The sequence below is a fragment of the Emys orbicularis genome, chromosome 1, assembly GCF_028017835.1.
Source record: "Emys orbicularis isolate rEmyOrb1 chromosome 1, rEmyOrb1.hap1, whole genome shotgun sequence".
Classification (NCBI taxonomy): Eukaryota; Metazoa; Chordata; order Testudines; family Emydidae; genus Emys; species Emys orbicularis.
The window spans coordinates 97,993,457-98,008,973 of record NC_088683.1 but is presented as its reverse complement, the minus strand read 5'-3'; the positions used below and the strand labels follow the sequence as shown (position 1 = coordinate 98,008,973).

The following is a 15,517-nucleotide window of genomic DNA, read 5'->3' as shown; positions in this document are numbered from 1 at the left end:
GCCAACCCACACATCAGCAAGGTTCTGCATCTCAACCGGAAATGGATTAAACCCCCCCCCCCCCAGTGGCTTGGGCATAAGGTAGTACGGCTACCAATATATCTCCTTAATCATTTTAGGTCAGGAAAGGATATTAGTCATCAGAAGCAATACAAGTAAACATCTACAAAAGGGTTAAAATGAAGCAGTGGGTGAATCCTGTTTGCAAGGGCTCCAGAGCTTCCACTTACAGTCAAGTTTGCAAAAACAGTGTTCTTCAAAGAAAATGAATGTCAAGACAGAATTCTTTGGTCTGGAAAATCTCAATGGGTGCATAGAAGGTGACACCAAGGAGAGAGAAAAGCAGAACGGAAGTCTGGTGAGAGAAGAAGCCTTTTTCTTGCCCTTTGCAGGATTTCTGTTGCTTCCCAGATTTTGGCCAGGGCTGGAAACATCCACAAACAAAAGAGTTTTTCTTGCAGTATTTCTGGACTAAACTGGGAAAAGTGCATAGAAAGCCATACCCACATATAAAAAAAATAAAAGTTAAAACCACTCTTCCAGATCCTACAAAGGTTTGGAACGAGGAGTTGGGGAGTAAGTTCTTCAAACTCAGGTGCCTAGGATTAATCTTCTACATCTATAGTCACCTGGATCAAAAGTCACCCTGATTTTCAGACATGCTGAGGACCTGCAACTCTCAGGGAAGTCAGTAGGAGATGCAGATGCTCAGCACCCTTTTTTTGAGGGGAGGGATGGAGAAAGAGGACACTTCTATGTAGGTGACTATATATGCATTTAGAAGCCTAACTCTAAGAAACCACATTTGACAAACTTTGTCCTGAGTCTATGTTTATCCCACAGGTTGCACTGTTTCTATTTTTTTAGGATTCAGCACTCCCTCTTCTCCTCTGACACCTACTCCCACCATTTAAAAACAAAATAAAAAGAAACAAAAAAACAAAAAACCAATCAACTCAGGTTCCCCCCGACCCCCCTCTCAGAATTCATCACTAATAAAAACTTGAAGCTGGGACAGTCTCCTGCATCCCTCACCTTGTGTTTATTTTGAGGGACAAAAATATTTGCACTGAGACACCTGAAATATAGGGCGTATCAATCTGTCCCGCAAGTACCATGACCTGGTGGAAGGCAGTCTAGTCCAGACAATGGAGGGTGAATCTTAGTATCCTATGAGCAGCTAGAGCCTATTAGAGGTAAAATGTGCTTTTAAAGAAAGCTTAGGGGCAGTCCTTTGTAAAAACCTTTGTAAAAAGCAAGTGTTTGCAGGACCCGAAGCATCAGTGTTGCAGAACTCCTAAGTTCCGCAGGCCTGAAGCTAAGCCCTCCAGGGGAAGAGCTGCAGAGAAACAGCATTTAGGATTTACACTAACACTTAGCTTCAGCTCTGTAGGAAAGTAGCTTCAGATAGCACAAAACCAGCAGATGAAGTCATTTTTTTGGGAGGGAATTAAAGGAGGGGAGTAAATGAAGAAAGAGTCAAGGCTGCACTGTATTACACTGCCCCACAATTCCCTCCGAGGCCCTAGCTTACCCTTCTTGCTTTCCATAGGGAGAGAGAGATTTTTAAGTTTAAAATAAAGAAGGAAGAGAGAGTGAGCGTGCAAGAACAGATGCTAAACTATCAACTTTGAAGATACAGCAATTCTTAGAAACCCCAAAATGTCACAGGTAGAATCCAGCACAAATCTCCAGGCGTTTTTAAGTGCAAAACCAGGCAGGCTCTATAGAACTGCAGGTGGCTTTCCTTGGCGAAGCTTTTTAAACCCTCAAAAGGGAAACTCCCCTGGTAAAGGGAACAAATAAGCATGAGGTCACAGATACTGTAAGTTTGGGGGGGCATATAAATAGGACACTCAATCCAAGAGTCCTTATCACTTTAGAGGATAAATTAAAAGTTAAAAAAATGTTAGAAGTCTAGTAGACTCCTCCCAGCTCTTATGCTATTCACTTTTGACCTTTAAATATGATCAGAGAGCAAAAAACTACCTAAAAGTGGAAACTGACCACCTAAAATCCAGTTTCACTGCCTAGGTCTCATACACTAGGCCTCTGCCGTTATCTGTGGATTTCCAGCACTTCCGGGCAATGTTTCAATTCCTCCGTGAGCCCTTCTTCCGAAGAAGAGAGCCACCCTTTCCACTGACTTATGAAAGCATTTTCAGGACAATATTTATATGTAGTCTGGGTTTGGTAAATCTTTTAGTACAGGGGTTCTCAGCCTGGGGGAAATCCACTTTCCATATTTCTCGATCAGAGAAGGGTTCTGGTCAGAGAGAAGAATTCTGGGAAGGTCTCTGGATAGAGAAAAATTAGTACCACTGTGTTAATATATACAGTTATCCTCCTAAAGGGCCTTTATTAAAGGCTCAGAAATCCAAAGTGAGTATGTGTAGCTAATATACCACAGCTAGGAGGTAACAAAGATATGCGTTACAGCAGTGGTTCTCAAACTTTTGTACTGGTGACCCCTTTCACATAGCAAGCCTCTGAGTGCGACCCCCCCCCATATCCATTAAAAACACATTTTTATCTATTCAACACCATTATAAATGCTGAAGGCAAAGAGGGGTTTGGGGTGGAGGCTGACAGCTCACAACCTCCCCATGTAATAACCTCGCAATCCCCTGAGGGGTCCCGCCCCCCAGTTTGAGAACCCCTGTGTTACAGGATCAATGGATCACAGAGAGAGAGGGAAGATATTCCCTTCATTCTTCATGGAATCACACTGTAACCATCAGCCCCGTTCATTATTTGCAATGGAGTTTCCTACCTTCCCAGGCAAACAGATTACCTGCAATACCGTCACAGATAAAACATTAGGAAGGGAGGAAGCTTGTAACAGACTTGAGCTACCTAAAGTGATTGGGTCCATTACATCTCACTGTAGTAGCTGGGCGGGAGGAGGAAGATGGGGAGGGTGATGTCCAGAGGAAGCATCTTTACCCAAGGGACAACAACAACTGCAAATCAAGGAAGCAACTAATAGGTCCAACCCCTTCTCCATCTCCGTGTCCTCTCTCACCCTAAATGCAGCTGCCAAAACTAATAGAGCAAAGGGACTACATGGAGAAAAAAAGTTCTCAAGATGCCCTACCAGGGGAGTCTTTGCCAAGGAAAGGGGTATCAGTTTCTCAGACAGACAAAGCAATAACAGACAAGTTTAACAAACAAAAAACACATTGCCCGTACATTGCCTTTTGTTTTTGCGTATCTGATGGGGAAAAGAAAAATCAATGAGACTTCAGTAAAAAAAAAAAAAAAAAATCCTCTGTAAACATTTTAAAAGAAACATTTTGGATTTTTTTTTTTGGAAGAGTGAAATAATCACCCCACCCCCAAAAGAATCTGACTAGGAACATTAAAAATGGAGATTCAGAACTGCACACTTCGGTCTCGGAAGAAGCCCTCGGCCACTTGTGCTTCTCTGAAGGTCACGGTAATGGAGTTCGCCGTGATGTCTGTCACTGTCACTTCGCTGGGGGACAAGGTGGGAATCCAGGGGAGGCTGCCATCAACTGCATCCACACCTACTGCAGAGGGGGAGGTGGATAAGAGCACGTTAGAAAAAGAATGAGGGCCTAATAGAAGAGGAGCATCCTTGCTGGCTATGGGTGGGTGACATCAACCTGTGCCAAGTTTGCACATGCTCCAAGGCACTGTAGGTGTCTAACCCCCCCGCCACAGAAAGTAAGGGGCAGAGGGAAGAGGTGGGAAGATAATAATGGGACAGTGAAGGGTGAGGGAAAGAAGGGGGAGCGGCAAGAAGAACGACAGACAGACACACAATCAACTGTTCAGGCTGATACTACAACAGCCCCCAACAGCACCACCATGCTTACAGGTCCATCAGCATGTTCATTATACATTTCCCACCCTCTTTCCAAATGGGAATCAAAATATCCCACTTTAGGGGGAGTATCTGGCAACTGGATCTCAGCCCACTAGATCTCCTGGTTAGTGCACGTGTTCACTGTAGTGTAAACTCAACCCCCACCCCAACCAACCAAAACAACAAACAATCAATCAGAACTAATATTTTTCAAGCTCATCCCAGATACCCCATGTTCCCTGGGCCTACGGGGGCCCTAACAAACTGAGGATTTTCCTCCATTGTACCTCCAAATCCAGCCAAGGGAAGGGCTGGATGTGACTCTCTCCAAAGCCCATCAATGCCACTCCTTTGGGGTCCAAAGGGTACAAGAGTCTCCCTCTTTACTCCCTCCCCACCGAGGGGAGGAAGCTAAAAACATCTACTCTCCCCTGGAGCTCCTAATCTCTACCACTCAAAGTGAGGGACCCAAATACCCCCCACTTCCACTTCCCCACAGTGTAAAAAACTCAAGAACAGATTGAACAAACCCCGCACCCAAAGAGAGCCACAAAAATATATGGAGAGGGGAGGGAAACATCCCCTCTCTATTACTTTACCTGTACTGCACCCTGTTGTCCCACCTGGGTATGGAATGTGGACCCCTTAACTGGGCATTTCCTGGCTTCTGTCTCAGATATCTGAGGTGTGTCTACTCTCACCTCGGAAAGAGTCCATTCACCCAGACACTAACCGGAATTCCGAACGTGCACACGTCGAGGGGAGAATAGAAAAATAGTTTTACATTTCTCTAGCACCTTTCATCCTTCAGATCCCAAACTGCTTACATACTGCACAGCTCGGGATCACATCACCCACCATCAATATGCAGCACGACAGCCATTCTGCATTAGTGGCGCTACAGGGCAGTCGTGGAGGGGGAAGTTGAGTACTTTCTCCAATTGAAACTAGAAGGGAAAGTTTAGATCACCAGAATCTAATTAGCCCCATGGCCCAACCTAATTCTAACTTGGGTAACACCTTGCTCCTACCAGGAGTGCCATGACATTGATTTTACTTCTCATCAGGAAAACCGCACCTTCAGAAGCTCAACCTATGCAGGGGTAGTGGTTTGCTACTGACTCTGAAGGATATGACTCCTGAGATGCCATGAGTCCTCCCTGCAGCTCCTGGGGTTGGCCTGGAGGTCTGCCATCCACTTACTGCCCTACTTAGCTTGTGACATTTGATGAAGTTCCAGTGACCTCTGCACCCCACCCTCAAAACAGGTGATTTAGCACAATATTAACGTAAAGGGATTTTGGGTGGAAGAGAGGGAGGGCAGGGTTCCCATTGAGGCATGTGTGCAAATGTCAAAGTGGCACTGCTAGAGGATTATGAGTATGTGAATTTATCCCTTTTAAGGTTCCCTTTATCAGGGTGCGGGGAAGAACTATATGCTGGAACATGACAAGACACAGTTTCTCACTGCAACAGACAGCCATGTCATCTCTCTGGAAAAGCAGAGGGGAGGAGAAGCAGCACTAGCTTTCACATGCACTCTGATACTATGATGATGGTCACCAATATAAGAACACATAGGTGGCAACACCACAGAAACAGACCGATAGATTAACCGAGTTATTCATCCAGACAACTTGCAGAGGTGTTTGGGGACAACCTTGCCAATTATAGCCTTTGCACACATTGTAAAGAGCTGACCCAAAACCACACTCCCAGGATGCAGTAGGCAAGGAGGAAGAGTGTGTGTGTCCAGTAAACAAAATCAGAGAGCATCACGCTCATGCCCCTCAATTCACAGTCAAATGGGGTCCCTGGCCTTACCTTCTTTGCTAGCATGCTGCGTCGCATCCCAGTCATTGGGAGTTTGCCTAGTCTCTAGTGCCACTGACTCCTTCAAGAAGAACTCACGCCTGTGGTTACGGCTCTCCAGGCTTGACATGCGTGGAAACTTCTTCCGCGACAGCCGGAGATATTTCTGGTTCTTGCGCTGCTTCCGGAGCGGGAATGGTAGGACGCCTCCCCCACTCTTCTCCGATAACTCTGTCTGTCCTGGCTTGGCCCCTGCCAGATTGCTTCCTCCTCCTCCTCCAAATCGCCGTGATAGAGAGAAACAGAGCTTCTCCTTTCCCTTGTGGGCACTCCTCAGGTCCATACCGTAAAGCCTCTGTGAATGGGAGTGGAGCAGAAAGGCCAGTCATCCCAGAGTATCAGAACTGAAGCACTTGTGTGTTTCAATGCCCTTGCAGGGACAGAACCATGCTAAGAGGAAGGGGGATAACTGTCTACAGGTGCATAAACGCCTAGGGAGGAGAGAGTTGTACAGCAAGGTCACTGAGCAGAGGGAAAGCTTGAGATGAATGCATCAAGTCAACCATCCTAACAGCAAGAGCTATTACTGTACAGCAGGGGTTCTCAAACTCTAGGTCGGGACCCCAAAGTGGGTCACGACCCCATTTTAAGGGGGTCGCCAAGGCTGGTGTTGGCCCTGTGCCCCAGCAAGTCTGAAGCCCAAGCCCCATCACCCAGGGCTAAGGTTACATGCCCCCTGCCCAAGGCAGAAGACCTTGGGCTTCAGCTTTAGCCCCCGCACCCAGGGCGGTGGGGCTCGGTCTTTGGTACCCCCTCCTAGGGTCATGTAGTAATTTTTCTTGTCAGAAGGGGGTCACGGTGCAATGAAGTTTGAGAACCGCTGCTGTACAGAATAGTCTCCTGAGACAGCCTGGTCAATCCCTGGGCATTGGTCTAGGAGTCAGGAGACCTGGGTTCTAGGCTTGTGTCTGCCACTGATCTTCTAAATGACCATGGATAAGTCACTTCACCCCTCTGTGCCTCCATTTCCCTTCCCATCTTTTGTTTGTCCTCTAAGGTCTCCAGGGAAAGGGTGGTCTCTCACTATGTGATCGTCCAGTGCCTAGCACAATAGGACCATGATCTTGACTGGAGCCTCTTGGCCCTACCGTAATAAAAACAAATACAAGTTGGAAGCTTAATTGCTTGGAATGTTTAAAATTGAGAAAACATCCTGGAGAAGAATACCATGGAGAGGTCTGCAAAAAGGATAGGCTAGCTGAGCCAATAAGTCTTTCCTCTCTCTCTCTCTCTCTCCTTCCTAGGATCACCTCCATGGCACAGCAGTGGGCAGAGACATTATGGTTACTTGTGCAGGGTTGCTAGAACTTTGCTTCCATGTGACTAACGGCTCTGGCATTCCACAGGGCCAGGGCCCAGTTTGAATCCAGTGAGCACACAAACAGGTAGCATCTCTTCTATGGCAGAAATCTAATTGTTTAGGTACTTACATGGCCCTGATTGCCCTGCAGGGCACCTACCTCCATCCCTTCTGCACAGTGGAACCCACTTGCCCTAATCTGATTCCTCCATTGCCACAAGGACCCTCTACAGGCCAGCTCCATCTGGGCCTGAGCATGGTTTAAGTTTTGCTGAAAATAAACATTAACATGGAGGCACAAGTTTCACCGGAGAGCTGTTTACAAGACACAATATCCGAGTGCTGCCCAAACCTCCTCCATCCCTCACGCAGGGATAATCTCCAGCAGAGGGATGCTCTCAGTGCCCTCTCAGAGCCTGAAGCAGCAAAGAAAGGGGGCTTGTGCACATTAGAACAAGAGGTGTTTAACATGCTAGCTGACACACTGTAAAATCCTTGCGTACACAGGGCACACTAGTTTTAACACGCGCTAGCCAGTCGCGCTCAGGTGGCTAGCCAGTTTCTACCACTGCTGCAATGTCCACACTGTTACTTTTAGTGTGCTAGCATGAGCCCTGCCAACAAGTTTGCATACTCAGTCTGGGAGTGTAGGCACACCCTCAATGGGAACGCCTTGGGTTCATCTCAATCCGCTAAATGGGTTAAAACTGCAGCTTGCCTGTCTACACTAGGATTTTAAAACGTGTTAGCTATTATGTTTAAAACCCACCACCTTTCTTCCTTGTATGGACAAAGTCAGAGGATATACTATTGCAAACGGAAAGTCAGTTTCACCCTGGAAGATTCATAGATGCAGTAACAAAGGGGCTAAGGATGGGAGAAGACACGCCAGGAAGAGTGAAAGGTTACCTGTAATAAGAGGCGTTTCGGTTTAGGGCCTCTCTTCCTGTATCCTGATGCACGGTCTCTCTCTTCCCTGCAAGGAAAAAAAAAAAACATGAGACAAGATGACAAACTACAATACAGAACAACATAGCACAATGCCCAACTAGGGCTTCCACTCTCTGTATTTAGCTAGTTCTCTTAATTCCTTCACCAAACCTCACTGGCCAGCATCATGAGTGAGGAGACAACCCCAGAGCTGCTTCTTGTGGGAGTAAAAACCTTGTTAGAAAGGAAACTTCAAAGGCTCAGTTGATCTAGGTTGGGATATGGTGCCTCTAGGTCACTTGTTTATATCCAGCCCAGATGGCAGTGACTGGAAGTTATTCACACTAGCTCTCCAGCAGCTTTTGGGCAATGAGAGGACAAGCGTCCTTCTCACAAAACCACCATGACTGGCACTGACTTCTTTCTTGCCAGTCTCAGCAGAGTCCCAGGGCTGAATGGGCCATGGAGAATGAACCAAACTTTCCCACAGGTGGCCACCCTTGATGGCGACTGAGGCATATTGGCAAGACAGCAGAGATGCTTATGTCATTGCCGCCCATGCTATTCCCAGTCTATGCATACAGAACTTTTTTATTTTAAGTTTTCCTGGGGGTGGGGGGACGGGGACCGAGCCCTCTTACTTCTCTTCATAAGCCACTACCAGGCGAGGATCCAGGATGTGATCCTCCGGCTCCCATGTGCTGTATCTGAAGAAATAAAAATGAATATATTTTAAAAAGACTTCAGTGAAACATCTTCTTTGCAAGGGCTGCTACTGGCATTACTGAGGCTCTGGAACCTGCCTCCCATACATAGATCATTCCTCAATGGCAGGTCAGGGACCAGCCACACCACTTTTAGAGCTTTGGGAACTTCCCATCACCCCTTTTCACCTATACATACCCCCCGCCCCAGAATCAGTCTAAAGCCTACATCATCCACTCTTTGTAAGAGAATAGAGAGGGCTTCCCGCCACAGCCCCCCTCAAAACCTTTCTTAAAGTCAGCAGGAGCATCATAAACTACTCCCACCAATGAAGGCTGAGCAAGTCTGCTCTGCAGTGCTGCTCCCAACTTGGGGAGCAAATCCAGCTCTGCCCCATGGCAGAGCACTAACCACTAAGGCAATGGGCCTGGCTGGGTGGGATTTTCAAGAAAACAGGACACTCGAGATTAATAGATTCCTAAGCAGAAATATGTTTCTTCACCTGTGTTATTAACATATCTCGGATTATTGAAGCTGGAAGGATTAAAACAGCTGAATGGATTTTTCACCACAGATGCTGTTTAATTAAAAAAAAAAGACACCTAGATTTGGGGCCTAAACTAAGTTGACTATGAGCCTTCAGACCCTTTTGCTATTTCTTATCCTCCTAACTCCTCCTATATCGGTGACAAGACGCTGATGGACTAGCTTTTATACACCAGTTCTAGATTTGGATAAGAAAAAAAGGGATGCATGCATATTGTTTTCAGCAGCACAGAAGCTATCTAACATAAGCCAGGTGTTGGGGGCGGGGGGGGGGGGGGGGGGGAGGACTGGAAATAGTACTTCCGAACTTGGCACCCAGAAAACAGAAGCTAGCCTTGCAGAGCAGAAAGGTCATCAGCACATCTTCCTCCCTGACTGTTATGCAGCTGTGACAGGCACCAGGGGTTAGGTGAGGTATGTGTGGTATCAGTGAAACATTCTGACTATGGGGAAGTCTTTAAAAACTGCTTTCTGAGAAGAGCTAGAACATGGAAGAGCTAAATGCAAGAGAAAAAACAATTCTGGAAGGGTTACTACTCACAAAGGTCATGTTTGACTGGGGCTGGGGTGTGGTATCCATCTGGAATGCCCATCCCAACAGGGAGGAGAATATAGCTCTAAAACAAAATGTTCCAGAGTGATTTATTTTCTGGACTAAAAAGGTCTATGACCCATGCAGCGGAGCACACACTCATACATTTCTGAAGGGGGGAGAGAAGTTGTACCAAAAACCACATGCAGGGCAGTGGTGTTTGTACAAACATCTCTGCAGCAGAGCAGCAAGCCAAAATTATTACAGAACGGTCTGGTTTTTGGATGAAGAGGTGTACATTATGCGTGTGGTTCTGGAACATTCACTCCTGATGCGGAAGAGAGTATCAAGATAGGGTTTCTAGAATCATCCTCAGGAATCTCCCCTAATGTAGATTCCTCAACAAGGGAGAAGGACAGGTATGAAACCCAGGAATTCTAAGATGCACTTTATTCTAGAAGGTTATGGACAGAGCACAGGGTTAAGAACAGACAGGCCTTCACCATTCCCTGTTAACTGACCCTTCCCATCCTTCTCACTCCACCCTCACCAACTCTCCCGCATCTTTTCACCCAAGCCTCCTGCAGCAGTCTCGGTATCTGCAGGCTGCCAAAGTCAAGATGTTATTTGTGCAGAGGACGGTTCCTTTCTCTCCCTTCCAGAGATTTTGGCATTCGTTTTTTACAGAAGAGGGAGGGAAAATCAGGCAGAGGATTCCTTTTCTGGTGGCGGAGGAGGAGGGGGATTTGTTACAAAAAACCTGATGGGTGTTTCCTTTCCTCTGCAGCTCAGCTCCCTGCTCACTGCAGTGGCAAAACACTGCATATATAAAAAAAAAAAAAAAAAAAAAACATGGTGCAATTTGCACCACACACACACATACACAGTCCAGGCTGCAGCAGCAGACCTGCAGAGAGAGCACACACTCTGGAAAACACAGATCACGTGAACTTTCCTCCCCCCCCCCTCCCCCATCTCAAACACAAGTTGTAAACAAGCTTGTGGCTGAGTCAGATCTGTAACCCTTCCAGTCCCTGCCTACAGCAGCGCAACCCAGAGATTTGATAGGTGTGGCAAATTAATGAGGGAAATTTGAGAAGAGTATGTGGAATGCACAGGAAAGGAGCAAATGCACTACTTGTACCTGACCCTTTACCCCTTTCCATCAACACCACAGTGGGAGTAAATGAATAATGGGCAAGGAGATCAGAAACGGCAAAAAACACACACACAGAGGAAGAGAAAACCAAGATGGGTAGAGGGAGAGGGATGTGCTGGAAGGCTAGGATGTAAACACTTAAGTAAGCTGCACACCTCTGCATGTACAGAGACTGGTAAAAGGAAGGAAGAGAGTTAACAACTGAAGCATTTAGGTTTCAAGCAATGCTAGCCCTGGAGAGAACAGGTTTCAAAAATGAGATATCAACAGGGTTTGATATTTTTATGTTTTGAGGTGTCATGGCAGCAAAACAAGGAATCCTCTCCCCTCTGAGCCAGGAGGCTGTGAGGGTTCAAATGCCCATGCTAGGATTTTGTTTCGCTGCGGATCTCAAGGTCTGGGGGAAAGAAAGGAAGGAAGAAAGAAGGCAAAAGGAGGTAAGTGCTGCACTGTCCTTCAGAAGAGATATTAGACCAAACTCAGTCCACCCATTCCTGCTGGCTAATGATCAAGCAGAAGTGAAATGCTTTCCACAAGTGCAGTCACTGCAGTGGTGCCTAACAGGACAAACACCAGTTCTGTGCTTCTAGCAGTGCATACATGCTCCCAACCTGAATGCCTGAATACACAAAGCTGAAGTTAACTCTAAAGTCAGCAGGCCCACAGAAAATGGCCTTGGTGCTAAACTGTACTATAGATATTGGTACTCAAGTGTACAGGGTTAAATTGATCACAGAATTTATAGCCAGGAAGAAAATTTTTCCCTTCCCACACTAACCAGAGAGATAGGGACTGTATACACTTGTGTGTGCACACACTCACACACACACACCTGGGAGGTGGGGGGGGTGAGACAGGGCATTTGGGGATGTTTCAACTTCTTTTTAGAAGAGTGAAGACAGATGTCCATATGGACTGAGGAGGACTAGTCCATTTAGGCAAGCAATTCATATAGTAATAATTTTACATAATCCCTTTCATCTCACAGCATTTTACAGATTGTTCCCTGCCGAAAAAGTCACTCCCAATTGAAATGCAGCCACTTCTGGGGAAGACTAAAATAACTACTAAAATAATTTAGGAGAGGAACAGAAATATACCCTAACCAATGGAAAATAGTGGGAATCCTCAAAAGGCAACACAGATTCCCTGTGTTGGACTGTGACCAGTAAATCTGAGTCAGTGCCTCTTCTCTCGTGAAGGGAAATCTTTAATAAGAGGTAATGCTCACAATTGGTGTCTTATCCAAAAGGAAGCACTTCTAGAGGCAACCCACCCTCTAATAATATGCTGGGGGGTCTTCTCAGTACTGACCTGGAAGGAAGAACACCTCCTACTGAATGTAACACTTAAAACCATAGCACCTGGGTTTCCCTTGGAGTTTTCCTATGTAAGATGGATGGATTGGAAGTAGGCAGCAAGTGGACAGTTTCAGAGGGGAGAGGATAATGGAAAGAAAAGAGAGAGGCAACTGAGGGATATGGGCCCGTGCTTCAGCCTCACCATGTATTAAGTCAGTCAGGAATATGGGTACATAGAGTGTGTTTGGGGCTGTCTGTCTTTTTTGGAGCAAGGCACAAGAGAACATATGTTAATAACATGGGGAGCAGAAATACAGCCAAAGCCATTACTGAGAAGCGGGGGGGGGGGGGGGGAAGAGAGGAGAGAAAATACTTACTTTGGGGGCCATCCCTTCCACTTCACCAGGTATTCTACATTACCCTAGAGAGAGAGAGAGGGGGGGAAAAATGATAAGCCTTGCAACCCAAAATGGGTCCTACAGGGAGAGGAGAAACTGTGTCAAGAGAATGCCCTTTGGTCTGCACTGGCAACAGTGCGCACTGAAGAGCTTGTTCCCCATCACTACCTTTAAAAAAAAAAATTAAGCCTTTTCTTCATTAAGCTGAATAATCCATAGGTTTCTCAAGCAAATGTGTGTGTAGTCCTGGTACTCTCAAATGACCCTACTATCAACCGGGGAGCACAGCTCTGCAGGTGCTTCGAAAGTGACCAGTACCAGAAGGCGGAGCCCCAGCAACCCTCCAACAAGCAGCCCACATGTGCACAGCTCCACAACTCATGAGCAACCCTACAACAAGTCCGCATGCATAAACATGATGGGAGGAAAACTCATGCCAGGAATGGAACAAGTGTCTGAGGGGCTAGTTATAAGAAGCCAGAAGAAATACAAAATTTTAGAAGCTATGAAATGCCTCTTTGGCATGTCCCCTTCCAGTTGCTACATGCTTTGCACAAACACTGTCCCCTCCATCCAAGCCACTCAACCTTCTGACCTGAACAAACAGCAATTCAAAGCTGAATTTAAAGGTATCCACTTACTTGTTCACTATATAGGGGGGAGAAGGAAGAAATGGGAGAGTATGGAAATCAATTCAAGAGCCCTGAGGAGCAGGTGTACAACTGATATGATCTTTGAGAAATAATAAATAACAGCATGATTTTGCCCTTATAACTTTTCCTGAAGTGTGGTGTGTACACACATACTTATGGAGGCAGGGCATGGAAAATGTAAAAATTAAGATACACTTAACATACACCATGGGTTGTAGGGGGAAGGGAGATCATGCAATTGGTTTCATTTTCTTGAGTGGGGGGGGGTTTCAGCTTTCAAATATGTGAAAAAATACTGCCTTATAAGCCATTGAAGGCTCTCAAGACATTTCACAGGTGTTTATGGTTAATCCTCATAATAGCCCATGAGGTGGTTAATACCTGCTTCATCCCCATTTTACAGCTGTGAAAACTGAGTCACTAAATTCAAGACCAACATTTTCCGGAGTGTCCATTGATTTTGGGTGCCCGATTGACAGATCTCGGCATGAATTTCAGAAGTGCTGAGCACCGATAATTCCAATTCAAGTTAATGGGAGCTCAACACCCCTGAAAAAAGTCAGAGCCCCATAGCATCTCAGAGCATTCAAAAACAGTACACAAAATTAGTGGCAATTAAAAAAAATGGGCCAAAATAACTTGCCCAAGGTTACCAAAAGAGTCAGTGTCAGAAGTAGAAACCCAGCTCCTTCAATTCCCGCTTCTATCATTTAAGCACAATGCCATGCTTTCTCATACAATGGTCCCTCCCAGAGTCCCAAATCAACATTTCAACATTCATTGCACTATGCCTTATTCAATCACCCCATCATCTACAGAAGTGCCCATTCAAACCACAAGTACAGCTCAGCACCCAAGAGTCAAGACGGTGCAAAAATGACTTGTCTAAGGTAGCAGAGGTGATAGGATAAACATGAAGGCATCTCTCCCATTTCTATCAGTGCCTCTCTCCCCACACCCACATTTTTCCAAAAAGAAATGAACCCTTACTGCAAATTAAAATCTCAAGTAATTGAAGATATACGCCACACTTAAAAAGACTTGCACCCACAGGCATGAAGGATCAGGAAAGGGAGGTCAGCAAATTTGGCAAGGTGGCCTCTTCTTGAACAGGCCATTACTCATTTAAGGGGAGGTGGTAAAAGGAAAAGATGACCTAGTTGTGGGAGGTGGAAAAGGGGAAGAAGAACGGGCAGGGATCCTCTTTCCCCTACAACCTCGCATCTAGCTCTTCTTTCTCTCCATTCCTGCAGGGAACAGCATGCAGAGATGCATGTATGGAAATGGTACCTGTCCTCTCTCTGGGAGGTTGGAGGAGTAGGTGATGGTGACCCCCACCATACAGCTCTACTTGTAACATGGTGACAGAAAAACATACCCATGCCCTGCAGCACTGGGGCTTGACGATGATCCCCCTCACGCCCCCTTCCCGCAGCATGGTGCTAGTACCCATCACCACGCCCCCCCTCCCGCATGCAGCATGGGTGGGGGTACATGCTGATGCCCCCATACCCGATAACTGCAGCATGGGGTGGGAGGTAAATGCCCGTGTCCGTCACACCCCCTACAGCACAGAATATGTACGAGAAGGCACGACAGGGGAGCTGGGCCTCCTGCGCCCCTTCCCTGCAGCGTGGAGCTCTGGAGCCCCCCGCACGGGAGGGCGAGGTGGGAAATGGATGCTGGTGCCCCCCCTCGCCTCACCTTCCTTATGCGCTTCTTCCTGATATTCTCCACTGCAAACACCTGCTCCCCGATAGCAGAGAGCTCCATGCAGGGGGAAGGAGGAGGCGGCTGCTCCCCGTACCGCTGCGGGGAGACCGGCTGCAAGAAGGCGGAGGATGCGGTGGTGGCTCCTACTGCTGCTGGTCCCTGTCTTACTCACGCTCACACACCCCCTCGCGCTCAATCACGCCGCCGACAACGTTCCATTTTAGAATCTGCGCAACATTTTCCCAGGCGCGCGCGAGCCCCCCACCCCCTTCCGCGGGCGCGCGGGCGCGCGCCTGGCCGAGTCCCTCCTCCCGCCAAGCGGATCGTGAGCGTGAGATATATCCCCGGCCTTCGCTCGCCGTTCCCGACGGGTCTCTATTTGGCGCTGCCTAGACGGCTAAGGTTGAAGGGTGGGGCCTAGACCAGTTTTCTCTGGACAGCCCGCCGAGCCCGGAGCTCCTTTACTCCCAACCTCTGTAGGAGGAGCTGAGTGAGCGAGAGGCATTGGGCTCCTCGCTGCCATGGGTTCTAATCCCAACGGTACCGCCTTCTAGGAGACAAACAGCCCTTGTCTGT

General features: G+C 47.1%; 1 protein-coding gene across 2 annotated transcripts; it reads right to left on the bottom strand.

The window, feature by feature from the left end:
• Positions 1-1,258: 1,258 nt before the first annotated feature.
• On the bottom strand, positions 1,259-15,198 carry CBX7 (chromobox 7). 2 transcript variants are annotated; one of them, XM_065401577.1, is made up of 6 exons: positions 14,933-15,198; positions 12,555-12,598; positions 8,576-8,641; positions 7,914-7,980; positions 5,657-5,999; positions 1,259-3,533 (listed from the first exon to the last, which is right to left on the bottom strand). In XM_065401577.1, the coding sequence occupies exons 1-6, from the start codon at positions 14,999-15,001 to the stop codon at positions 3,376-3,378; spliced, it is 747 nt and encodes a 248-aa protein (XP_065257649.1). In that variant the 5' UTR covers positions 15,002-15,198; the 3' UTR covers positions 1,259-3,375. The 2 variants fall into 2 exon arrangements, with proteins under 2 accessions (XP_065257649.1, XP_065257657.1); XM_065401585.1 differs by having other exon boundaries at positions 1,259-3,530.
• Positions 15,199-15,517: the final 319 nt, after the last annotated feature.